Source organism: Callithrix jacchus, chromosome 3 (assembly GCF_049354715.1).
Source record: "Callithrix jacchus isolate 240 chromosome 3, calJac240_pri, whole genome shotgun sequence".
NCBI classification, from domain to species: Eukaryota; Metazoa; Chordata; class Mammalia; order Primates; family Cebidae; genus Callithrix; species Callithrix jacchus.
In genome coordinates, this window is record NC_133504.1 from 48426963 (window position 1) to 48453811 (window position 26849).

The 26849-nt window shown below is 36.3% G+C and overlaps 1 protein-coding gene across 9 annotated transcripts in view; it reads left to right on the forward strand.

Moving 5' to 3' along the window:
• NR3C2 (nuclear receptor subfamily 3 group C member 2) overlaps positions 1 to 26849 on the forward strand; it is a 356613-nt gene that overhangs the window by 5043 nt on the left and 324721 nt on the right. For 8 of the 9 annotated variants that reach the window (XM_008992565.5, XM_035292341.3, XM_078366026.1 and 5 more), the window contains exon 2: positions 2968 to 4723. In XM_008992565.5, coding sequence (XP_008990813.1) covers positions 2970 to 4723 — 1754 coding nt within the window. In that variant the 5' untranslated portion in view covers positions 2968 to 2969. 9 annotated transcript variants of the gene reach the window in all.

Genomic DNA, 26849 nt, shown 5'->3' on the forward strand with positions numbered 1-26849 from the left:
TTCCTTGTCCAAGGCTTTAAGACTGTCTTTGGTGCTCATCATCTCCCATATAGATTCTCTTCAAGTCTTCCGTAGCCTCACAAATGTGGGATATGGTTCTTGCTTAGAGAGTGCCGAAAAGTGCAGATTCTTAGTAGATGGTCTTTGAGAGAAAGATGTAGTGGTAAAATTATTTGGGGAATGCTGGATTAAAAAGTAAACATAATCTCCCAGAGGTTTTGGTATGCAAATTTATATAGAGACAATTCAGAAAAGCCACGAGTGACCACCTTTCCCAAAAGACAGTTTGGAGAATGGGTTTTGGAGAGGGGGTCTGGTTGGGGGGGGGTCCCCCTTTAGACACAGAACAGAGAGCCCTCTTGTCTATAACCAGGAAGAGAATGAGGCTGTGTGAGTGAGGCAGAGTGCGCCAGTGAAGGCCTCTTGGTAAGGTTGTTGAGACAAGAGTAACTTCCAGGCATCTGGGTAGATGGTGGTGCAGTTTGCCAAGAGAGTGAATGTGAGTTTGGGGGTGTATGGAGGTGAGATGTGCAGAAAAGTGTTCCGTTTTGAATACAAAAAGACATATTTATTGTGTTGTTTAATGTATTTGGATCTGAACTATTTATAGTTTAGCTATATAGTCATTCATCTTTAGATGGGATGGACAGAATATTCCTAGGTAGAAATAGAAGCAGTACATAATATTTACTGCTATTTTTCAATGCATAGCTATGACTAAATGGTTTTTTAGTAAAGCATAAAAGGGCAGTCTTAGCTATTTGGATCTCCATTCACTGCTTTTAAGTTTAGTTTCTTTGTCAACTTTTACTTGGCTTTCATCCGCACCAACCCTTTTGGCTGGAATTACTATTAATAGATAACTACCTTAACCTTTGTAATTTCATTTATTTTATACTGTCTTGTGATTGATTTTTGATTAGGAATCTATAGGATGTTCTTTAGGTGAAAACATACTATATAATTGGTAGATTTTAACATTTGCAAATTGAGTATTGATATTATAATAGTTGAAAATTTTTGTGCTGTGCTATCCACTTGGGATACAGTGGTGAAGCTGATCATTTCTGTCCTTTTAGAACTTAAACTCTATTGTAAAACATAGAAAAGTAAGAGGTAATTATAATACTTGGACAATTTGGACATTGAATTTCTTCACAGGGCTTTGTGCTATCTAAGGCACATTTATGAGGCCAGTTCAGATTTATCTAATGCAAACTTATTTAGTAGCATTATTTTTCAATATTAATTAATATAAGTTCTGTAACAAAAGGACTTCCTGTTTGTTTGTTTGTTTCCAAGGGAAGGTAGGCAGGGTAGAGACACTGGCAAAGGGGGAAAGGATGAGAGGCCTAAAATAAAGCTTGTATATAGAATGGCAGAAATGGCATCTTTTAGATCAGAACTTTTATTGGGCCATAGATTCAAAATGTTTGAAAAATGCGTAATACAGATTTTAGGAGTTTTAAAATACTAAAGCGTACAAATAAAATTTTACTGTGAGTGAGTTACTTTCCTTTAAGATATGTTTCTTTCGAGTGGTGATTGTCAGCCAGGGGTGATTTTGCCTCCCAGGGTTGTTTGGTAATGTCTGGAGACATTTTCAGTTGTCACAATTGAGGAGGGGGGAATGCTACTGGCATCTAGTGAGTAGGGGTTAGGGATGCTGCTAAATGTCTTAACAATGCACTGGGCAGACCTCCACAACTAAGAATTGAGAAACTGGTGTAGAGAGAGACCTGCGATCAAATTGCAGGTCCAACACTTAGCTGTGTGCACGGTGCCTCAGTTTTCCCAGTTGTCTTATTTGGATAATACTTTTATCAGTCATTCAGGGTTGTATGTAAGGATAAATGAGTTAATATATGCAAGGAGCTTATAATACTGCATTAAATTATGTGGGTAAGAATTCTATCAAGCCTATTGTAACAATTCTGTCTGTGAAGTAAATTAATCTATAGAGTGCATGGTTATGGTTATATATCTGAAACAACCTTGTGGGTTTCTTGAGGATGGGGATTGTGCCTTTTTTCTGTATCACTACCTATTCACCGACTGGTCTAAGGGCCACGATGTAGCAAGCACTTGGTAAATATTGTTGAATGAATGCTTAAATTTCCAGGACTCCTCTCAAACTTCCTCCATTTACCACTGAGAGCAAACATTTCTGGTTGTTGGGAGTTATTCTAGCAGAGGTACCACTAGGTCAGGGTGCATGTCGAAGTCCTTGCCATTATTGAAATATGGAGAAGGCTCCGGACAGCCCTGAGTTGTCATACAGCCACTCTGAGCTATGGACCATCTTAATCAGAATGTATAGATCTTGGCTTTTCAGAACTGACATTAAATTATTTTAATCACTAATCTATATTAAGAAAGGTAGATTTTAAAAAATTCACAAATTATTTTTCCCATGATAATTCACTTGGTACGTTCATGTTTGGAAAGAGTAACTTTATGTACATTTCCATACTGTTTTTTAACAAGGCCATGTATTAAATATGGAGGGCGGCTTCTGTATGATCCAAAGACTCCAAAGGCGTTGGAGTCAGAAGATTTAGATTTAAACCCAACTTTGTCACTATGTCTTTAACTTTGGGCAAGTAACCCACCTCACTAAGTCCTCAGTTTCTTTTTGCCTGCCTTAAAATTCCCAGGATTACTTTGAATATCTACTAAGTTAACATTTGTAAATACTATTTGCAGACTCTAAAAACTGTATTATAGCAAACATGTTACTTTTATTTAGATCCAAGACAGTTTTATATGATCACTTCTCTTATCTGACATCTGGACAAGTTATAGTCAATACTCTGTTTTGTCAGCATGCAAAAAGGTAACCGTTTTAAATGTTGCTTATAATAAGTAGAATAGGTTTTGTGGCTTAGTAAATGCAATTTTAGAATGTCTTTTAGAGTAATATTGCCATAACTGACTCTAATTTTTTAATGTGAATTTATTTGTTAGCTATGGAGACCAAAGGCTACCACAGTCTCCCTGAAGGTTTAGATATGGAAAGACGGTGGGGTCAAGTTTCTCAGGCTGTGGAGCATTCTTCCCTGGGATCTACAGAGAGGACCGATGAGAATAACTACATGGAGATTGTCAACGTAAGCTGTGTTTCCGGTGCTATTCCAAACAACAGTACTCAAGGAAGCAGCAAAGAAAAACATGAACTACTCCCTTGCCTTCAGCAAGACAATAATCGGCCTGGGGTTTTAACATCTGATATTAAAACTGAGCTGGAATCTAAGGAACTTTCAGCAACTGTAGCTGAGTCCATGGGTTTATATATGGATTCTGTAAGAGATGCTGACTACTATGAACAGCAGAACCAACAAAGAAGCATGAGTCCAGCTAAGATTTATCAAAATGTTGAACAGCTGGTGAAATTTTACAAAGAAAATGGCCATCGTCCTTCTACTCTAAGTTGTGTGAACAGGCCCTTGAGATCATTTATGTCTGACTCTGGGAGCTCCGTGAATGGTGGCGTCATGCGCGCCATTGTTAGAAGCCCTATCATGTGTCATGAGAAAAGCCCGTCTGTTTGCAGCCCTCTGAACATGACATCTTCGGTTTGCAGCCCTGCTGGAATTAACTCTGTGTCCTCCACCACAGCCAGCTTTGGCAGTTTTCCAGTGCACAGCCCCATCACCCAGGGAACTCCTCTGACATGCTCCCCTAATGTTGAAAACCGAGGGTCCAGGTCGCACAGCCCTGCACATGCTAGCAACGTGGGCTCTCCTCTCTCGAGTCCATTAAGTAGCATGAAGTCCTCGATTTCCAGCCCTCCAAGTCACTGCAGTGTAAAATCTCCGGTCTCCAGTCCCAATAATGTCACTCTGAGATCCTCTGTTTCTAGCCCTGCAAATATCAACAACTCAAGGTGCTCCGTTTCCAGCCCTTCCAACACTAATAACAGATCCACACTTTCCAGTCCGGCAGCCAGTACTGTGGGATCTATCTGTAGCCCTGTAAACAATGCCTTCAGCTACACTGCTTCTGGCACCTCTGCGGGATCCAGTACGTCGCGGGATGTGGTTCCCAGTCCAGACACACAGGAGAAAGGTGCTCAAGAAGTCCCTTTTCCTAAGACTGAGGAAGTAGAGAGTGCCATCTCAAATGGTGTGACTGGCCAGCTTAATATTGTCCAGTACATAAAACCAGAACCAGATGGAGCTTTTAGCAGCTCATGTTTAGGAGGAAATAGCAAAATAAATTCGGATTCTCCATTCTCAGTACCAATAAAGCAAGAATCAACCAAGCATTCATGTTCAGGCACCTCTTTTAAAGGGAATCCAACAGTAAACCCATTTCCATTTATGGATGGCTCATATTTTTCCTTTATGGATGATAAAGATTATTATTCCCTATCAGGAATTTTAGGACCACCTGTGCCCGGCTTTGATGGTAACTGTGAAGGCAGTGGATTCCCAGTGGGTATTAAACAAGAACCAGATGATGGGAGCTATTACCCAGAGGCCAGCATCCCGTCATCAGCCATTGTTGGGGTGAATTCAGGTGGACAGTCCTTCCACTACAGGATTGGTGCTCAAGGTACAATATCTTTATCACGATCGGCTAGAGACCAATCTTTCCAACACCTGAGTTCCTTTCCTCCTGTCAATACTTTAGTGGAGTCGTGGAAATCACACGGTGACCTGTCATCTAGAAGAAGTGATGGATATCCGGTCTTAGAATACATTCCAGAAAATGTATCAAGGTAAGTTGGCTCTTTCCTTGTTTTTGAAAGTCATGGCTTTATAAATGTTGAAGGTTAGCGTTATCTTTACAGTCGATAAATTGAACACTTCAGATTACTGTTTTGAGGGTGGTCATATGGTACTCCCATTTGCATGTTGATATGTTATTTTTTTTGAAGTAGAGGGGAAAAACATTCTTAAAATCACTTAGAAAGTATCTGCGTTGATTTTGAAGGGGCATATGTAGGTGTCCCCCAATCCCCATTGCCTGTTTTATGTGTTTGGAAAATTTATGTTTTACTGACAGTTACTATATTGACTGTAGCAGACTAGTACTAGATTTGTCTCCTTTAGCTGTTTGCTGGTTTACTCAAATTGCTTTAGGTCAGTTTATTCGTGGTCTTAGTCCTTTTTTATTATAGCTTTCCTTATTAATCATCATTTCATCGGTTGTGAAAAATAAAATTGAATCCTGTATCTGTTACCCACAAGCTTCCCTCCCTTCTGCCCTTTTCTAGGTAGGTTAATTATATGAAAGTTGTGGTTTTTCAATACAAATAAATCATTTCCTTAACTATTGAGGGCTTTTGAAGACTCAGCATATCTAAAATTACTAAGTGGACAATCTTTCTTTCTTATATTGGAAATGAAATATGTAACTGCAGTTTTGAATTGGTATATTTATAACTTTTCAGATCTGCAAGAAGACATACTTTATTTACTGTAAAATATCTCTTGGCTTTCCTTGTTGCAGATAGCATGTTGTATATATTTAGAAAAAATAAGGAAGAGGTTTTAGATATGACTATAAAGGGTGGTTCTAAGTTTTACAGTGAATACTTGGATTGGACTTTGCTTCAGTACTGTTTTTATTACTTGGTTGTGATAAATTATTCCTTTATGGACTATATAAAGAGTAGATTTCCTAGGTATAGTTCATTCCTTTGGCATCTAGAACTATGTGGATATTTTCCTTATGTCATTAAAAATTATTTTGTGGGAAATATGTCTACCCCATTAGTAGGATACAGGGTTTACATGTATTGCTGTAGCTTTCTCCTATTCTGTTTTTTCCCAAACCAAAAGCAAAAACTTTAATTTATGCATTCTTTTCATTGTCATTGGCTCAAACCTTGCTTTTCTTGCTTTTATGGAAGCAAACATTTCATAAAGGATACACTTTTATAGTTCCCCATAGCATGAACTCTTCAATCATATTCTAATGCTGTCGCTTAAATTATAAGCTCTAACACGAGTCATGAGATAGCATGGCTGCCATCAGAACCAAACTCAGCATGTGTTTTACTGCTAGTGCTTTGCTTTACTTTTACAGAAGGAAATTTTTTCATGTGATGTGAATATTTTTGTAAATGATGTTTTTAGCGAGCTGGTATGAGGTAGTATAGCATGGTAGTTAACAGCATCACTGGTTGAAATCCCAACTCTACTGCTTAATTGTTTAGTTTTCTCAAGGTATAAAGGGATTAAACAGTAACCATCTCAAATGTAGTTAAAACAATTTAAGTGAGTTAATTTATGAGAAATACTTTAAATTCCATCTGATATGTTAGTATACATTATATATGTTTTAGCTATTATGAAATGGTTTTATAATTTTCAGTTTTTTTCTTATATGAAATTCCACAGAATCTTTTAAAGAAATATTTAAGCATTTGTTAAAGTAAATATTTGATAATTTCTTATGATCAAACTCATTTTTAAAAAATGATTATGCACTATAACTTTGTTATTACAGTTCAATTTATGCTTTTTTAGTTTTAAAAACTTGCTTTGGGTAATGATATTTCTGGTAGAAATACTACAGATGCAGTAAGCTAGAATGATTGTCTCTTATGTTTGTTCTATATCCCTATTTCTACTATTTTAAATATAGTTTTCATGCTCATGAAGCTCCTCCTGATGGTCCAGTGACGCATGCATAGCCTTAGACATGTTAGTATGAATTAGTGACCTTGAGCCCATCCTGCCTTTGTGGGCACAGGAGGTGGTGTCTTGTGTCTCCTCTTGAGTATTCCAAAAATGCTTTGTGTATTTGTTAATACAGTCAACAGGGATTCATTCTGCTTATATACATACTGGTTTTGTTCCAGCTAAATTTCCTAAAAACTTTAACTTAAAGCTTTAATGTGATTTGACATCTCTTATAGATTAATGATTCTTTATAGCTTTTCTTGGTGAATAGTATCCAAACCTATTTGTTTTGATGATTATCAGAGTAAAAGCTCAAGGATCAGAGGAAATTCAGATTTTTTCCAGATTTCAGTGTACACATTATATTTAACCTCATGCAAGTATCATCCTTGTTCTCTTATTTTGAACAAAAAACCCAACTTTTTTGCCCGTTTCTTAAAATATGATCACTTGTTTCAGGGAATGTTGATAAATGAATGAATGAAATATAAGGGATCAAGGCAGTGTATAGTGCTTTTAGGTTTAATAGTATCCTTCATCATTAGGTTGAACCTTGAACTACAGTATTTTCAGATATCAAATCATGGTTTGAGGGTTCCTGAGACCTTCTCAAGGAAGTTCATGAAGTCAGAAATGATGCATTGGTAAAATATCCACTTGAAATGGAACACGGATTAATGGATTTAGATATAATGGTGCATAAAAGTTCACTGATATTGTTTCAGATTCCACATTGAATAGTTTCTTAAAAGTTAGTTTCAGTGCTAATTTTCAGTGTAGTATCAAAAATTCATATCTACAATTATCTTAAATGGCCATTAAAATATTCTTCCCCTTTCCCAACAACATATCTGTATGAGACCAAATTTTCTTTATATACTTGAAGAAAAACATAGCACCACACATAGATATGAAAATCTGGCAGTCCTCTATTAAGTGTGACAGTAGTCTTGCAAAAATGTTAAACAGTGCCAGTCTTCTCACTAAGGTTTTTATCTGGAGAAATACTGTTTCATAAACAGTTTTCGTATTGTTTATGTTAATGCGTAATGACTTATTTTTAAAAGATTTTAAAACATTTGTTTTAATTTGTAATTTAATTTAATTTAATATTAGTTTTAATTTCCAATATGGCATTAATAGCTATACCTCACATAAACAAACGCTCTTTGGGATTCTTCTTAGTTTGTAAGAATGAAAAGAAGTTCTGAGATCCAGAAGCTGAGAACTCCTGGTCTATTCTCTTCTGTACACCCTTTGGAGGTTAATGAAGAAAGAAGATACTACGTTATTTGTATTAGTGTTACTGAATATTACTCTGAGGAAGGAGTGTCCTATTCAAATAGGAAAAATGATTCTTGCCCAGATTATTTTTTTAAACGGACAGAAATGAGTAATGGCTGTGAGGTGCGTGTTGTCTTCATTTCAGTCTGTGGGCATTCTGTGAGAGTGGTGGCAAAAGTCATCTGTTAATAATTTCCAGTGAATGAATTGTCTGAGTGCCAAATTGTAAAGTAAATTATGGCAAAACTAAACCTAAAGTCCTTAGAATGGACGCTGGACCTAGTTGTGTCAGGTAGATTAGAATACCTCTGCTTGGACATCAACAAAACCTCTCTGAGCCTCAGTTTCTCCATTTTAAAGTGATTAAGTTGAACTAATCACTTTGTTAATCACTAATGCTCTGCAAGAGCTGCCAATGTAACTTCCTTTGAAGAATCAAAATAGAGTATCCTTTAACATACTTGCTAATCTAGTTTCAAGTATTTTGTAGTCACAAGTCTAGCTTCATGGTTATCAGGGTAGTCTGGGGAGAAAAATATCATTTCCATTTACAATTTTAAAGTAAAAGTGAGGAGGGGTGGTCTATGATTTCACTTGAAAAGAGGAACTGTGTGTGTGTGTGTGTGTGTGTGTGTTTTAAAGCAGATTTTTTTTTAAACAAACTCTGAAACTTACTATGAATTCCTTGTTCTTTTTATTTACATGATTCCTCATGGAAACAGGGCATTTCTGTTGACATAACAGTGGCTGTTTATGGCGATAGTCATAGTCACTTTGATAGCATCATAACACAGTGCTAACATTGACTTAGACTTTTAAATGTAAAGTTTACTGTTTCAAAGGGCATATTCTGGTAGGTCTCAAGACAAGTAATTAGGTATTTATTTGAATATGTGCTGATTTTTTTTTCCTCCATAGAATGAAATAGTTTTGTAAATAACCTATAGTTATCCTTTTATTTTTCAATTGCCCCTGAAGTTTCCTTGAAACTCACATGTGATAAACCAAAAGCATCAGAATTCAGGGACTTTGTGACAAAGTTTGCCCTTTTACTAAACTTTCAGAATAAATACTTGAGATGTAAATATCTGTCTGTAATACAGTGTATGAAAGAATGGTGTGGGGAGGGGTGTGTGTGTGAGAGAGAGAGAGGTATTGGTGCTTAATCTAATAAATAAATCCATTACAGCATGCTTAGGTCAGCTGGGAATGAAAACATGTAACTTTCTTTTACTTATTATTTGTCCCATAATATTCTGATTTTGAAATTGCTAATGTACCTAGAATTTTACCAGGAAAATATTTAAAATATTTTTATAAATTATTTTAAAATGAGAGTTGTTTCTCCTGATATTCATTTTTCATTCACTTATATTTCTGGAAAAGTTGTGATAATAAAAAATTAGTGTTTTATAATACACAAATCACTATATACAGTGTACTTTTGTAAGTTACGTTTTTAAACGTCACAGGTATCTTAGGTTTACATGTCAGTATGTCTGCCTCTTATCATCTAAAATTCTGGTTTATTATTTATGCCATACTTTAAAAATAATGCTGAGATAAAAGCCATGGTTTCACTTAGATAACCTCAAATTATTCAACTTAATGCAGTTTTCATACAACCAACATACTAGGGACTTAGACTTCTTAGTGTGAGGTTCACACCATGAGGACATCACTTAAAGATTTGATATTCAGTATTGCCTTTTGCAATATTGAAATTCTAGGTGTGTCTGACCTTTTCTGTCTTTGGAATGTTAGAGTGATAGCAGATGTTATATTGATCACCACTAATTTAGGAGCAACACTTTGCTTCTGTTCATACTTTGATGTCGTTATGTTTTTCTGCAAAATAATACTGTTTTCTTCACTTTCAGTTGTTGCTTTAGTTTTGTACTACTCGTTTGCTCATAAAATTTTACCTCCACTGCTAAATAATTTATCATTTTCTTTCATTTACTAACTTCAAATTGAGAGAAAAATGTTAGCTTCTTGATTACATTTAAACATTTCCATTAAATTGGATATCTTTGATGGCATTCCAACATTTATTAGTGAAAACCAAGGAAAAATATAAGTGTGTTAAATGGATAGTGTCTTCATTTTAAACATTAGGGTGTCTGGTTTTAAACTTGTGAACTATAGGCTTTGTTTTTAGTTTTAAGGCTTTTATGTTGTTCCTTATATAGTAAGGTAATGATGAAGTTAAAATGTAATTGCATATAAGCACTTGTTAATTTATGCTCTAGAAACCTCTGGATTTATGATTGTTAGTGGTATGGCTAAGGCCAATATTTCTATGTAGAAAAGTGGTAGAAATGGTTTGTGTTTTATGCTACAAATAGAAAACTGTAGTTTAAGGAAGGAAACAGGACAAACAAGTAATTTGAACGCTTAAAAAGTTAATACCTTAGGGAGAGAGTATGAGATAATAACTGGCTATCTGGATTCATAACTGTGGCTATGACTTAATTTTATTTCTGATGAATACTTCATTGGAATGTAATGAATATTCACCTTATGTATTAGGAGTTGTTGAGATAAATATACAGAGACTGTGATATGAAACTGAAATTTGGCTAGTAAGTGGCAAAATTGACTTTAGATATTCTGACAGGGGGAGGTTATATGGGCAAGTCTTGGAAAATGGGGATGTAGGGGGTGTTCAGAGTTGGTATTTAGACTTGGCATTGAAAATTTTGCAGAGGGTGGGGAGTGGGTACTTGCTGGTGGAGGGAGCTCTATGAGCAAAATCCTGGAGTTGGGGAGAAATCACTGGGTGTTGCTGAGCCTCGTGGTAGGCTGTGATGTGGGGGTTGGGGGTGAGAAAACCTGGAAGCGGCTAGTTGGAACTAGAAGGGAGTTGAACTTGAAACTTACAGTAAGAAATTTGTACTCAATTTGGTAGGTAATGAGTTGTTATGGAAATATTGGAGCAGGACGTGGCAGGAGAGGAAGTGCACTTGGGGAAAGGTTAATTGGGCAGCGTGTTTGTAGGGTGGATTGGAGCATAAAGAGCCTTGTTAAATTATTTCAGCTGTGTAGAAGGATAGGCACTAGGCTCTCTGGGGTAAGGATGTTGGGGGTAATAGAAAGGAGGGGACAGGTTTGAGATATTACAGAAAAAGCCTATGTAAGTGTCTGTCTTTTTATATAAAAATTAATTTTGAAATAATCACAAATTTACAAAAAAAGAAAGCGTATTATAGAGAACTCTTATCATCAAGGACATTCACTTACATAACCATAATATTACCATCAAAATCTAGATATTAGTATGGATGTTACTAGCATCTACTCTTTTGCTGGTTGTCCCAATAATACCTTTCATAGCAAAAGGATCCAGTTCAGAATTGTGTGTTCTGCTTAGCCGTCATGTCTCTTTTAGTCTGGGGTAGTTCTTCAGTCTTTTCTAGTTTTTGTGACTTAATACTGCTTTTGAAAACTAAAAGCCAGTTATTTGGTAGAAAGTCTTTCCATTGGGTTTTCTCATATGTTTCCTCATGATTCAAATCAACTGATGTACCTTTGGCAGGAATATCATGGTCTCCTAACGTTAGCATCAGCTTTTGTACCACCACCTCCCACTGGAATGGAAGGATAATGTAACAGAAAGACAGAAGGGCAGGATTCCACTCCCACCTCTGTTCTGGGCATTCTTCTCATTGCATCCTGTCAGGTGGCATGTGATTTGCGTTTGGGTTGTTACTGTTTATTTAGACCACTTGATTCAGGTACTGTTTGCAGGGTTTCTCCATGATAAAGTTACTCTTTTCCTTTTGCAGGTAGACTATATTCTGTGGAAGGTACTTTGAAACTGTGCAAGCACCTCATTCTTCATCAGACTTTGCTTATTCATACATTTATGTGTATTGGCATGGCATCATTGTCTCTTGTTTTGTGAAGTGAGTTACATACAGACTGTTACTGTCCTACGTTTTGATGGTCAGAATGTTCCCAATTAAGCTGATGGAAGCCCAGTGAGGGTGCTTTCTGTGTCCTTTTGCCTTGTCTCCATCATTCCTTGAGCACATCCTTGCTTTAGGCCCATCTGGTACTTTTCCTGACCCAAACCTGGAATTGGCCATTTCTTCAAGGAGGGTTCCCATCCCTGAACACACTTTCCTCTTTCTGATTGCAGCCTAATGCCACATTCTGGGTCATAGGGACACCCCACTTCCTATGGCTGCCCTCCTTTTCCCACCCATGCACAGACTCCCATGCTGGGCTGTCCTCATTCTGCTTGGGTTCTGACAGCCTCCACTAGACACCCCCCCCCCACACACACACATACCTTCCTGTCTCTGCTTGACTCTGACCTTCTATATCAGGTTTCAGAGCCACCCTTGGGCTTGATAGACCCAACTATAGGCCACCACAGTTGGCCACCCCCCTTCCCAACTGCGGATACCTACTTTTCTATGTTTTATGTAATGATTTTAGGACTAAATTGTTAAGGAAGAAGAAGGGGAGGAGCTGATATTTGAGTAGAAATAGTAAAGTATGTGGAAAATCAGTAAAAATATCATGTTACCACCTTAAGTCTCATGGATAATGATGAGTAATTAAAAGAAATGAAGAGGTCAGCCAGGCACAGTGTTATCCCAGCACTTTGGGAGGCCAGGTGGGTGTATCACTTGAGACCAGGAGTTCCAGACCAGCCTAGCCGACATGGTGAAAGCGCATCTCTACTTAAAATACAAAAATTAGCCAGGTGTGGTGGTTCATATCTGTAATCCCAGCTACTCAGAAGACTGAGACATGAGAATTGCTTGAATGTGGGAGGTGGATGTTGCAGTGAGCCAAGATTGAAATGAAGATATCAAGAATAGGTTTGGAGCAGAGGTACTGTTACCTTGGCTACATGAGTTTTAAGTGCCGAACCTACCTATATTTGGAAACATTCTTCATATAGGTGGCAGCGTTGGTCTGGAGATCAGAGGGGCCTCTTCATAGAAATTGCAATTGAGGGAGTCAGCGTAGATGTTATTAGGTTGGTGCAAAAGTATTTGTGGTTTTTGCCATTAAAGGTAATGTTACTGGCCGGGTGCGGTGGCTCATGCCTGTAATCCCAGCACTTTGGGAGGCCAACGTGGGTGGATCACAAGTCAGGAGATTGAGACCATGCTGGCCAACATGGTGAAACCTTGTCTCTACTAAAAATACAAAAATTAGCTGAGCGTAGGTATGTGTGCCTGTAATCCTAGCTACTCAGGAGGCTAAGGCAGTATAATTCCTTGAACCTGGGAGGCGGAGGTTGTAGTGAGCCAAGATCATGCCACCGCACTCCAGTCTGGGAACAGAGCTAGACTCCATTTCAAAAAAAAGTAATATTACCCAGGAAGGGAATGTGTATATTGATTTAAGTACAGTTAAAGTGCATTTTATTAGGAACTTGGAGGAATAGTGCCCCACTAAGAAAATGAGCAATACATCCTAATAAAGGAGACAGAATTATGTAGATGACCAGGATCGTGCTAAGTCATAGATGTCAAAGGGAAGAATCAGATAGTCTTAGAATTTCCAATAGAAGGGCTGCAAGACTATCTAGAAATCTGAAACACTATGGTCTTGGATACTGAAACTAAGGCCCAGAGAAATCACATGGCTTTTCCAGTATCATACAAAGTAGCTAGTAACACAGCTGGGAATAGAATCCTGCCTTTTTGTCTTTGTTGCCTTATCCTTTTCTTCCAGTGGGTGATGGAGGTACAAAACCTGATGAGAGGGTTGGAAAGACCAGGAATAGAATCTAAGAGTTGGTGACAGATGGGGGCTGGTGATTTTCAAGAAGGGATTGGATTGGATTGTGATTGGCTAAGGAGTAAATGAGCATTGAAGAGGAAGGCCTGGGGGGTGGGGTGCAGGCACAGTGTTTACTCTTGGGAGTAAGTTTGCTTTGTCATCTCTTTTGGTGACAGGAAAAGGGGTAGAGGGAAGAGATGGTAGTGCAAAGAAATGGCAGGTTCAGAGTAAGGATTTTGTTTGACAGGTGAAGTATGAAGAAGCATTGGACTTGTGCTGAAACTGAAAATGTGAGAGAGACAAGAGGATTGATGGAGCAGTGTCCTGGGAAGGTGAGAATAGAAATGGGACTGCAGTTAGCCTCAGAGTTAAATATGTAACTGTGAGATTGAGCCCCACTACTTTTCGGCACTTGCTGGTGACTGTCGTCACTATTTTACAGATATTAAAACTGAGATGGAGACAGTATTTGTGATTTGCCTAAGGCCGCACAGTGAAGGCCAATGAAGAAACAGGTATTTGAGATAAAGAAAGCTGACTATCCTAGATAATTGGCAGCCAGATGGATCTTTTAAAAATGTAAATCAGATTATGTGGCTGATAGTTTAAAGCCCTCTGGTGGCTTTCCATTGCAAGCAGCAGAAAGTAAAATAATTTAGGGTCTGTAAGGCACTGAATTACCAGGCCCCTGGTTGCTATATTTTGCATCTGTTCTTCCTTGCTCATTCCACATACTGACCTTTCTGTGGTTCCCGCAAACCAAGCCCCCTTCCTTTTGGGGGCCTCTGTATTTACTGGTGCCTCTGCCAAGAAGGCTCTGCCTCCAGATTTTGGTTTCCTGCCTCTTTCTTGTCACTCGGGATTATTCAAATGTCAGCCTCTCAGAGAAGGCTTCCTTGATCATCTTATTGAAAGTGGTGATCCGCTGCCTGCTAACACATTACCTTCTTTGGCTGTCTTCATAGCAGAACCTGTCGGAATGATCTTTCTTTACTTCATTTCTGCTAGTTAGCATGTAAGCCGCCTGAGAGAAGGATCTCATCTGGCCTGTTACTTGTACATTTTCCATACCTGAAACAGTGCCAGGTATGTTGTTGATGTTCAGTAAATACTGAGAGAATCAATGGATGTTTTGACTAGCAGAGGGAGTAGGTATGTATCTGGCATGACTAGATATTATCGATTATGTAATATTAAGAAAATTATTAAATGACAGAGTTCTACAGAGTTTAGAAAAAAAAAATTGTTTTGACCTCTGTCAGCATATTGTTAGGATTTTCCACAAAATAATTAACAAATACTTTTTAATTTGTTAAAAGGTACCTTTTTCTTATCTCAGTGTAATATAGTAGTCTGTAATGATGTATTCTAAGCTAATTGATGACTTTAGTCTGTACAGTGAGGTTACTTATTTTTAATTCTTACTATAAAATTTACTCTTGGTGTGCACTTCTAAACGTTTTGTGAAATGAGTAGTCATGTAACCACAACCCAATTGAAATACGGAAGAGTTCTATCACTCACTAAAATTCTCTTGGTCAACCCTTTTCCTCACTCCCAAACCCTAGTGACCACTGTCTGTGCCTTATTGGTATAATTTTGTTTTTTCTATATTGTCTATAAATGGATTAGTACTTTATGTAGCCTTCGATTCTGGCTTCTTTCATTCAGTGTAATGCATTTGAGATTCATCCATATCATTGCTTATTTCAGTAGTTAGTTTCTGTTTATTGCTGAGTACTATTCCCTTTGTGGCTGTATCACATTTTATTCATCTATTTACCTGTTGGTAGACATTTGGCTTGTTTCCAGTTTTGGCTACTATAAATAAAGCCACTGTAAGTATTTATATACACATATCTGCGTGGACATACGCTTTATTTTTTTGTTCAGTAAAAACCTAGGAGTGGAATGGCTAGAACATACAATAGGGGTAATTTCAATTTTTAAGAAATTATCAAATTGTTTTCCAAAGCGTTTGTACCATGTTAATATTCCCACAAGCAGTGTATTAGAGGTCCAGTTCATTACATCCTTTCCAACACTTTATGATAGTTTTTTAAGCTTAGGCATTATAGTACATGTGTAGGGGTATCTCATTATGGTACATGTGTAGGAGTTTAGATTGGCATTTTGTTATGTTTTAATGATACCAAACATCTTCTCATGTGCTTATTTGCCATTCATATGCCTTCCTTTTATACCTGCGCACTCTTGCCCGTTTTTATTCTGCGGTCTTCATCTTTTTTGAGTTCTGTTATCAATGTACTTTGATGTAAACTTTTTGATAGAAGACCTAGAACTAAGAGTACAATAGCTATTTAAAATTCTGCATTGTCAGAGGAATATATAATAGACAATCTTCAAATTATTTCATCCCCACTGTGTTTTTAATGTGGGTAAACAAAAAATGAATGTGAAACAAACTAGATGTCCCCACTATATTCCTCTCTAGTTGAGGACGATGGCTCACATGAGTGTATACAGCCCAGCCTTTTTTTTTTTTTGCCACCCCCCTCAATTATGTGTTTGATTGTGGGATGGAGATAAAGTTGTTATCAAAGATTAGAAAAGGAAGAGTTCTGTGTGAGCTAGAATAGTCAAGGAGACCGTCATACAGGAGGTGAAGATTTCAGTAGATGTTTGAAGATTGGTGGTATTTGAGGGGAAGCAGAGAGAGTATTCAAGGAGTAAGTAATAGCACAAGTCAAGTGCTAGACAGGACAAATGAAACTTGCCTGGATGGGTTTAATGGTAGTTGGGGGAAACTAGATTATAGACATTGGTGAATGCTGAAATGAAGTTTGGGGCACTGTTAACAGCGCTATTAAACTTTTTAAAAAAACTTAGGAATGACATAAAAGGAGGTAGAAAGGTTAACCTGGTAAGGGAAGTGTAAAATAAGGACTGAGACAAAAACACAGTGTAGAGTCTGTCACCCTAGTAATTTAGGCAGATAGAGGCCCAAGTGGTGGGGATAGTGAGCAAGATGTAAATACTAGAGACAATTTAAAGGAAGAAATTATTGAATGCCAGGTTATCTGACCCAAAACCTGTTCCTTTTCTACTGCACTACTAAACCATGTGTGTTCACAGCACCACAAAAAGTAAATTGCCAAGGAATACAGGAAAGAAAAACACAGGAGTTTATAGGAACAAGAAACTTTAAGCAGTAACTTTATCACTCTAATGTAAGAGAAGAGGAGCAAAATAGTTTTGTTTGAATGAAGGTAAAACTTGACAATTTCAATACCAAAATAGAAATACTCTTTATTAGACTACAGAAAAAAAACCCCAGGAAATGGAAACAGGAAAAGCCAACTACTGGTTTGGCAGAGTTGGAAAGCAAACTGGTGAAAGATTATGTAAATGAATTAGAAATAGTGACATATGGATTTTGATATGCATACAAGATCTAGGCTTATTTGGAAGTCTATTAATTGTGTCCTCAAGTAACTGGTGTTTGAATTCACAGTACTCTTTCCAAAAGTAGAAATGTGCTTATTTTCTTCCATCACATGGTAGAGTTTGTATTTACTTAAATATTTTTCCAATATGTTTGAGATTCTGGGTGCAAAGTTTCAGGGTATAGAGATGGAATGGGAGCAGATATTCTTCAGTTTATGCCAATTTGGATTTTTTTTTGAAATGGAAATTATATCCTGAGAGGCTTTTGTTGTTGGAAATGTTAGGTATGACTAAAGAACTTATGATCGTATAATACAAAGATTTTTTTTCTGCTTTCCTCTGACATTCTCATACCCAATCTAGGTAAGTATACATGTGAGTTATTCCCTTGAGACTTCTAAAAGTATTCTGGACTTTCTATATGTGGTAGAAATGATCATTTCATTGACATATATTTTGAACTTGGTTGCTATGTGTAAGGTGAAAATAGCATTTTTTCCCTCTCTTAAGTACTGTTTTTTAGGGAAATGAAGAAATTGGCAGATGCCTAGAGTAGAGGAAGGAGGAGTTATAAGCATAGCAACCTTTCACTGTGAGAATCTAAAGCTGATAGCTCCTACATTTGTATGACTTCTGAAACATTCAGATCCATGGGTGGCTCCTGGATGTCCATTAGCAGGTACCCCTATTTTGGAGCTAGTTTTCATTTAACAAGTGAAATATTTTTACAAGAGAGTATAATTTCATGAACTGTGCATTTTTTTTTTTGAAGGCTGAATTTGTTGTCAGTACCTGAGAATGGAAGAGGTAAAGAATAGAATTCTGTGAACATGGCCTAGCCTCTATGATTTCATAATGCTGAAGTATGCTTTGTTAAAAAATTAAATTCTTGGAAATTTTACTCTAGCACGAATAAATAAATCTATTATTCTGAGTGTTTTAATGAAAGTAGACATAAAACAAGTTAAAATTCATGGGGAAAATGGCTTGATGTCCATGACTCAGAGTTAGTACATTGTCAGTATCTCCCAGAAATGTAACTGATATTAAGCAAGCTGAGTTATTTCAAGGCATTGAATCTATGAAGAATGATTAATGTTTTCTCATCATGCTTTTTCTTAGAATGTTGTGATACTTTTGATATTTCAGTTACTTGGCTTTAAAAGGGGAGTGCCCTTTCCTGGACTTTGCCCGGGAGAAGAAAGACTATTTTAAGACAGAAAGCATGGGTATTTTAAAGAGAGGAATACACTGCTATGTGAAATACCAGTTCTACTTAGTAAACTCCCTGGAACCTATAACAAACAACAGTGCACATTAGAAGCACTTAATCCAAAAAGAGTTCTGAAGATGAATGGTGGTGATGGTTGCACAACAGTGCGAAAGTACTTAATGCCACTTAACTTAATGGTTAATATGGCAAATTTTATGTACATTTTATCATCATAAAAAGGTAGTTTAGTCCTAAAAAATAGGGAGGTGCTGCATTGTCTAATAAATGCCATATCATTTATGTCCTCTGTTCAGTACTGATTTTTATTCAGCAGGCATTTATATAAGCACTTGACTCAGTCAAAGCCTAGTCTTCGGTGTACTAGTTGATTCTTGTATTACTATAAAGAAATACCTGAAACTAGGTAATTTATAAAGAAAAGAGGTTTAATTGGCTTATAGTTCTGCATGCTATACAGAAAGCATGGAGGTATCTGCTCAGCTTCTGGGGAGGCCTCAGGAAACTTGCAATTACGATGGAAGGTTAAAGGGGAACCAGGCAGGATCAAGAGAAGGGGTGAGGAGGTGTTATGCACTTTTGAATAACCAGACTTCTTGAGAACTCTATCACAAGACAGCAGCAAGGGAATGGTGCTAAATCATTCTTGAAAGATCCACCCCTGTGATTCAGTCACCTTCCACCAGGCTTCCATCTCCAGCACTGGAGATGACAGTTTGACATGACATTTGGGTGTGGATACAGATCCAAACCGTAACACTGGGTATGTGGTCAGATTGGAAAATTAGAAAGTCCACACTTTTTAGGAACACTCAATGTAGATACATTCAAGATCCCTTTGGCCGGGCGTGATGGTTCAAGCCTGTAATCCCAGCACTTTGGGAGGCCCAGGCGGGTGGATCATGAGGTCAAGAGATCAAGACCATCCTGGTCAACATGGTGAAACCCCGTCTCTACTAAAGATACAAAAAATTAGCTGGGCATGGTGGCACATGCCTGTAATCCCAGCTGCTCAGGAGGCTGAGGCAGGAGAATTGCCTGAACCCAGGAGGCGGAGGTTACGGTGAGCCGAGATCGCGCCATTGCACTGCAGCCGGGGTAACAAGAGCGAAACTCCATCTCAAAAAAAAAAAAAAGATCCCTTTACAAAGTAGGTTATGGTAGGTGTTATTCTGGAGATACCAAATAATGTTTTGAGAATATAGGGAACTCTTAGAAATTAAATACCACTTCATTAATAAAATTATGTGATAGTTATAAGTAAAGGTAACATGATTAGTCAATACCCTTGGTTTGCAAACAGCACAAGAACCCATTTCATATTAGCTTAAATAAAATTGAATCTCTTCAATTTGGCTAAAACAAATGGGAATTCAAGAAGTACACCTTAGGCTTGGCAAGATTGTAGGTTTCAAATGGTATCATCCTAAATTTCTTGCTCTCCGTCTACTAGGGCTTTTTATTTAGCTATGTTTTCTGGTCAGCATCACTCTGGTCTTAAACTTTCATTAGGTATTCAGGTTAAAATGAATAACCTCTCTTGTTAGATTCTGATTTGTCTGCCTTGGGTCACTTGTCCAGCCTTTAGTAGGGGTGTGGTGTGTGTGCTCACATGAGTGGACATGTATGCATGTAGGTGTTGAGGGCTTGGTCTCACCCAACACCATGGACTAAGAGTACAGGAAAATGTGTCTTCAAAGAGTTTGTCCAAACAAAAACTGTACCCTATGTCAGTTTTTAAAATTGATCATACAGTCATTTATTAATTATTCCCTGTTTAAATACGTTGGTCACATTGCTTTGCTAAGCATGCATTATCTTTAGTAAGACTTAATTATTATTGAAGTGATAATAATTACTAGATACTAGTAATATTGTGATCTGGTGGAGAACAGAAAATTAATGATTGGAAAAGGCAAAAGCAACATGTTTTTGAGAGGGAGGATCTGATAGATTTTTTTATGGAGTACATTTACAAATACTTTAATAATGAGAAAATTTAGTGCTAATCAGAATGTTTTCCAAGACAGCACACTGAATATAGATCATCAGTCACTGATACTTAAAGAATGTTGCCATTATTATTCTAAAAAGCTCATTAAATTGGTCCCATGAATAAATATGGCTCTAGACTATCCAGCTTATTATCATCCACCTAGGAGTAGATGTTTTATATAATATGAGAAGTGTTTTATATAATATCTTCTTTGGCCTGTTTGCTGATGGCTTGTGCCGTTCTTGATGCAAATAATCTTTTCTGACTATGGAAGGATTACTAACAAAATAAATTTATACCTGCTCACTAGGACACTATACATACTTGCACATGTAATTTTGCTTATGGCTTCAGAAGATTCTTGGGGCCCTTTCCTTCCCCAACCATTTCATAAACCCATGGACTCCAAATTAAGAAGTCTTCCTTTTGGTCATTGTTAAAATGTAACTGTGTAGCAGAAAAAGGACCATCGTGGTCGACTACCAATAGGACTTTTATAGTTGAAAATGCAATTTGAGTTGTTTGTTCAGTGGTGCTAAGTTATTCATTTGTTCACATCTCATAACGTAGTAAATATTTATGCAAGATGGCTATCAAGGCAAAAATAAAAACCCACAAAATAGAGAACGCAAAGTGACCCATATAAACAGGCTAGAAATAATATTTGAAAAAGATGAGGATTAAGGAGTTTGCAGATGTTGACAGGTAGAGAGATAGCATCCTCTAGGGAGGATATTATCAGGAGTCAGCGTTATCTTGGTAAATGGGAGAAAATGTTAAGAAATGAATGTATAGGAGAGTGGAAAACCAACTTTGAGGTCATACTTCCTCTTGCTCATTGTATGGCCTTGGGCAAGTTACGTACCCTCTCTAAGAATGAATTTTCTTCCACATCTGTAAAATAGTGATGCCAACACTCCTTTCTCCTATGCTATTGGGAAATTTTATGAGCCAATTTATGTAAAGTACTGGCATGTAGAGAGTGCTCAGTAGAAATCTCAGTTCTTATTATTGTTGATTGTTGTTAGTTTCAATTAAAGTTGAAATAGAGGAATAGGAATAAATAGGAACTACAATGGATACATAATTACTCATATGAGAGTGTGACCTAAGAGATTCCATTTTGAAATGAATTAATAATGTAGTATTAATAAATTTAACCTCAAAACTAACATTATTATAGAGGAAATTCTTCTAGTTCTTTGTGCCCTTGTAAGAGCCTTAATTGAGAACTCTATTCTTCTCTCAATTTCAAAAATAGAGATTATTATGAAGATAGCTTAGTGATTTTTAAACTCTTTTTTAGAGCAATACAAATGAAGACTAACATTTATATATATCACATGCTCCATGGTGGATTTGACTGAAAAGCATTGTGTGGGTATGTGTGTGTGGGCAATAAAGCAACTAGCACGAGTTTTTGTTTTTGTGATATTCATAAAAATCAATACTCAGCATAAAAATGTGACTCAGTAAGAATTGTTTATTGTGGACTATAACATAGATAAGATAGGCTGCATGGTGATGTACTGCGATAGTTTTCATCTCTACCTCTTTACTCACTTGTAAAAACCATCAGAAGGCAGACACAAGAGTGGCTTTATTATAGGAAGAATCATGGACCCTTTCTGTATTTCTGTTTTAACAGTATTTCATTCAAAAACATCAATATTATTATTAACAAGTTACTTGGCACACAATTCATAACAGATCATGCCCCGTTTTCTGGATTCTGATTATAGGGACCTGTGATTTAGAGGAAAGCCCGAGAAGCCAGTAAAAATGTCAGAAATCTCTCCTCCTTCCCCACACATTAAAAGTCACTAAATATATAATGCTATTCAAATATAAGCACTGTTAAGCAGATGATTGCCAAATATATAGTAGTTATCTTCTTTAGACAACAGAAATAAAAACAAAAACCCTGTCAGGGGTTTAAATCAGCTATGAAAAATCTGCTGATTTTATATTATTGTTAAACACTGGGCTAGAATTGTTGTTTAGGAAAGGCCCTTGAGAGCTTTTGCTCTGTGGGTTTTTAAAGGTAAGAATAAATTTCATGTTTGAGATGTTTTTGATGTGCCTGTAACCAGAATAGAAGTATCTTAGATTATAACTTTCTCTCAGATTGAGTAATTCTGTTGTAATAAGTCAGCATATGTTGCCGTCTAGTCTAAAAACTGCATGAAGATAAAAACATATTATATAAAACCATCTATAGTATCAAGTCTTTACAATTCCACTATGCTTAAGATATAATGCCAACACCATACACTAGATAATTTCCAGATGGTTTAAAGAGAAACTCAATTGAGAAAAACACTGAGTTGAACACATATTTTGACTCCTAGATAGAGAAGTCTCTTTATAAGAAGAGAGCAGAAGGAAGTACATGTGTGCATGCATGCACACACACATGCATACATACATACAACTGAACATTTTGATTATATAAAAATTCAGGCTTAGCACAGTGGCTCACGCCTGTAATCCCAATACTTTGGTAGGCCAAGGCGGGTGGATCACCTGAGGTCAGGAGTTCAAGACCAGCCTGGTCAACATAGTGAAACCCTGTCTCTACTAAAAATACAAAAAAAATTAGCTGGGCATGGTGCCAGACAACTGTAATCCCAGCTACTTGGGAGGCTGAGGCAGGAGAATTGCTTGAACTTGGGAGATGGAGGTTACAGTGAGCCGAGATTGCACCATTGTACTCCAGCCTGGGCAACAAGAGCAAAACTTCATCTCAAAAAAAAGTAAAGTAAATACATATGGAGTGTATAATAGTAAATAGAGAAATAGAAGTGAAAGCAACAATTTGGTATTTTTTAAGTCAGATTTTCCGAAAAGCAAATGGTGGGTAGGGAGCATTGAGAGCATCATTCTTGGATGGATTCCAGTGGGGAGGAGAAAGAGAGACAAGTAATTTGGAAGTATGTACCATCAGAAGTAGTGTAATGTGATACCAGAGCATGGACTTTTCAGCCAGATGGCCTCAGTTTTACTACTTTTACTAGCTGTGTGATCTTAGGTAAATTATTTAACCTTTCGGTGCCTCAGTGTTCTCATCTGTAAAGTGGAGATAATCATAGAATGCACCGAATAGTATTGTTATAAGAACTCATTTAGTTAGAATATGTAAAGTGCTTTGAAAAGTACATGTGCCATAGTAAGTCTTACATAAATATATTTGCTTTATTATTATTATCATTGTCTTTATATACCTCAAGGGATCCAGTTGCTAGGAGTGTGTCATCAGGAAGTTGTTATACATATGGAAAAAGATTCATGTGTAATGGTGTTAATGTAGCATAATTTACAAAAATTTAAATAACTTTTCCCAGTGAATTAGTGATTAGCTAAATCTTGATGAACTTATTTTTTGCTTATTATGATATAATAAATGCAGCTATGTGTGCAGAAACTTTATAGGAAATTATTAAAATTGACTTTTTTACATTTAATATTATGATATGCAACTCTATAGAAAGAATTTGTGTCTGCACAGTTATGTATGTGAATATTTTATTCTCATTGGAAATAAATGCATATATTTTACTCTTAGTGGAAGAAAATGCCTCAAAATCAGTGATGTTTATCTCTGAGTAACAGGATTTTTCTTTTTGTAGTTACCAAATTTTCCACAATGAGAATATATTGTTTTAGGACAAAAAATTACTAAAAGAGCAGCAGTAATGATTTTATTTGAGAGTATAATAAATCTCTCACATGTAAGAACAAAATCATCTTTGCCTCCAGATGGCACTACCATTTTCACAGAGAAGTAAAGACTTCTGGGCTGATCAGCATTTTGTCAGTTAGGGTCTAGGCTTGATGATTATGTTTGTCTTGCTTCCTAAACCAGCCCTAGACGGATGGGTGGAGGGAGGCATGGACCCTGCATCATGCCCCCTTAGAATGCTTCTCTTTTTCTTGCAGATTTTTGCCTGCTTGTGGATTCTTTAAAGTTATAGGGCCATTTGTTTTAACATCTATTAAAACCAATTGAGAGCAAATGAAATTGTTTGTTTATAATCGTCTGAAAAGCAAGCATGATGAATAAAACACATTTCTCATAATATAGTTTATTTCCTAAGCTAATAGAGCAAGTTTAAAGAGCTATTAGGGCAGAATAAAAATACTGCTTTAAAAAAGTCATTATTCTAACATTTGTTTCTCCTCTATGTTAATGATCTTTCCTCTTGCTCCATCATTCTATCAGGCCTGAAATTTGACCCCTTCAGTTCCTGTGATCCTGTAAGAATGGTTCTTTCAGATTCTTAGGTTAGATGGACAATCCTTTGCTTTTTCTTTTCTCTTCTGTTTATTGTTTTAAGTTGCACTATTCTTACATAATGATCCTTTCACTTAATGAGATGAAGCAAAGTTAACTGAGTAAATAGGGAGAGTTTTATTTATTATTTGGTATTAAGTGAATCACTGGAAATTGAGCCTAATAGATTTTTCTGTAGGCAAATCAGTTGCTAAATATTTTAAAGATTTGCATTTATGCATATCATGAAAAACTTACTGTTCTAAAAATAATTTTGTTAATAACCCTAATACTGTTAATAACTTCATGGTTTGTAATTGGCTTGCTGATGGAATATTCATGGAGTCTCTGGACATAGAAATAGTGACTTACCTAGATTTACATTTATGGTCTATTCAGCTGTTATTGCTAGGTAGTATTTTTTATAGTAAAAGCTAAATATTTTATAAGACAAAGGTAAAGGAAAATAATTATCACATAAATTTCCTTTCAGAAGCTCTAATGTTAGCATCAGTATATGTGACAAATTATTTCCCAAAAGTCTTTAATGTATTTAAGTATGACCTATTGGTAATAATTTTTTAGTATGTTTTTCAAAAATAACATTAAGGTCAAAGTGCAATTATTTGAGATTGGTAACAACCAAGGTAGATTATAGTATCTACTGGAAAATTGAATTAGTTGGACTGAACAGAGGCCATATAATCTAGACTGGGGTTAGGAATTTTCATATGATGCCTTATTTATCTCTTTCTTTATAATTTTTTAAATTAATTACCAAAAGCAAAGTAATAGACTTGCTTCCCAGAGTTAAAAAATGTTAATTTTTTATTTGGTTCAGCTCTTTCTTTAAATGAGAGAATATTACAGACGAAGTTTGAATCTGATTTAGATCTCTTCCCCATCCTTTTCACTTCCCCTCTGTCTTTGCAGAAACAGTCTAAATCAAGAATGTCATGTATTTTCTGCCCATGTTTTTATCAAACATATATAGGTATTTGCATGTATTTAGCCATTTTAGAGAAATGAAATCTTACCCTTGCAAACATCTAACAATTTTTGAGCTCTATGTGTGTTGATACATTTAGTTGTAGTTTATTTCACTGTAATTGCTTGATAGTATTCTATCACTTATCTAGTTCCCTATTAATGGACATTTAGATTGTTTCCAGCTTTATTGCTGATAAAAATAGTGCTGCAGAGACAAATCTTGTAAACGTCTGCTTAAATACAAGAGCAAAGATTTCTCTAGGATATATAATTAGAAGTAGAATGTCTGGGTGATGAAGAAATGTATACATCTTGCATTTTATAAAGTTTGCATAATGCCTGCCAGGATGTTTGTACTGGTTTATGTTCTCAACAGTATGTGTAAGGTACTGATTTGCCACATCCTTAGTTATAGTTTGTACTGTGGGTAGGAAATAGTGTATCATTTGTAATTTAAATGTGAATCTCCTCATTACTAGTAACGTTGGGCATATTTTCGCAGGTTTATCAGACTGAGTTTTCTTCTATAAATTGCTACTCATCTCCTTTTTACCTATATTACTTGTGACTTGATGTGTGTTTATTGATATGTAAATGTTACTAATCTACACATGAAACTTTTGGTTATGTGAGTTGGAAGTACACTCTCCCAGTCTACTGCTTGTGCTTCAACTTTGTTGTAGTTTTCTTTTTCATACAGATGCTTTAAATTTTGATGTCGTCAAAATTTCAATTTTTACTGCTTAAGGTTTATGCTTCTTTATATGCCCTAAGAAACCCATCTCTACTCTTACATTCACGAAGGCATTTTACAATGTATTCTTGCAGGTGTATTTATATTTTTCTTTAAGTCTCCAAGTTTTTCATTTGTAGTTGATAAAAGAATTTTTTGGAAACATAGTAGTTACATTAGGAAATGATGTATTTCTACCACCATCCTTTAAAACAATCCTCACAGTGATAGGGATGAATTTCTATGACATTTAGGAAACTAAGAACGTAAAACACTTATACCCTGTGGCTTACCAAGAGTGAGTGCTACATGGCTGTTGAGAAGCTTTCAATAAGCACTAGATAAAATACAGAAGTTGGGGCTGTTTATTTCTTACTTGGTTTTGAGGTTCAAATATTTGTGAAAATGTTGTGCATGTGTGGAAAGATAAAATAAAGACACTTCAAGTTTTGATCAGTTATTCCTTGTAGATTTAGATTGCCATCTTAAAATTCTTTTGAAAATAAATACAAGGCCATACAGACTGGAAAAGCTCAAATGATATGTATTTG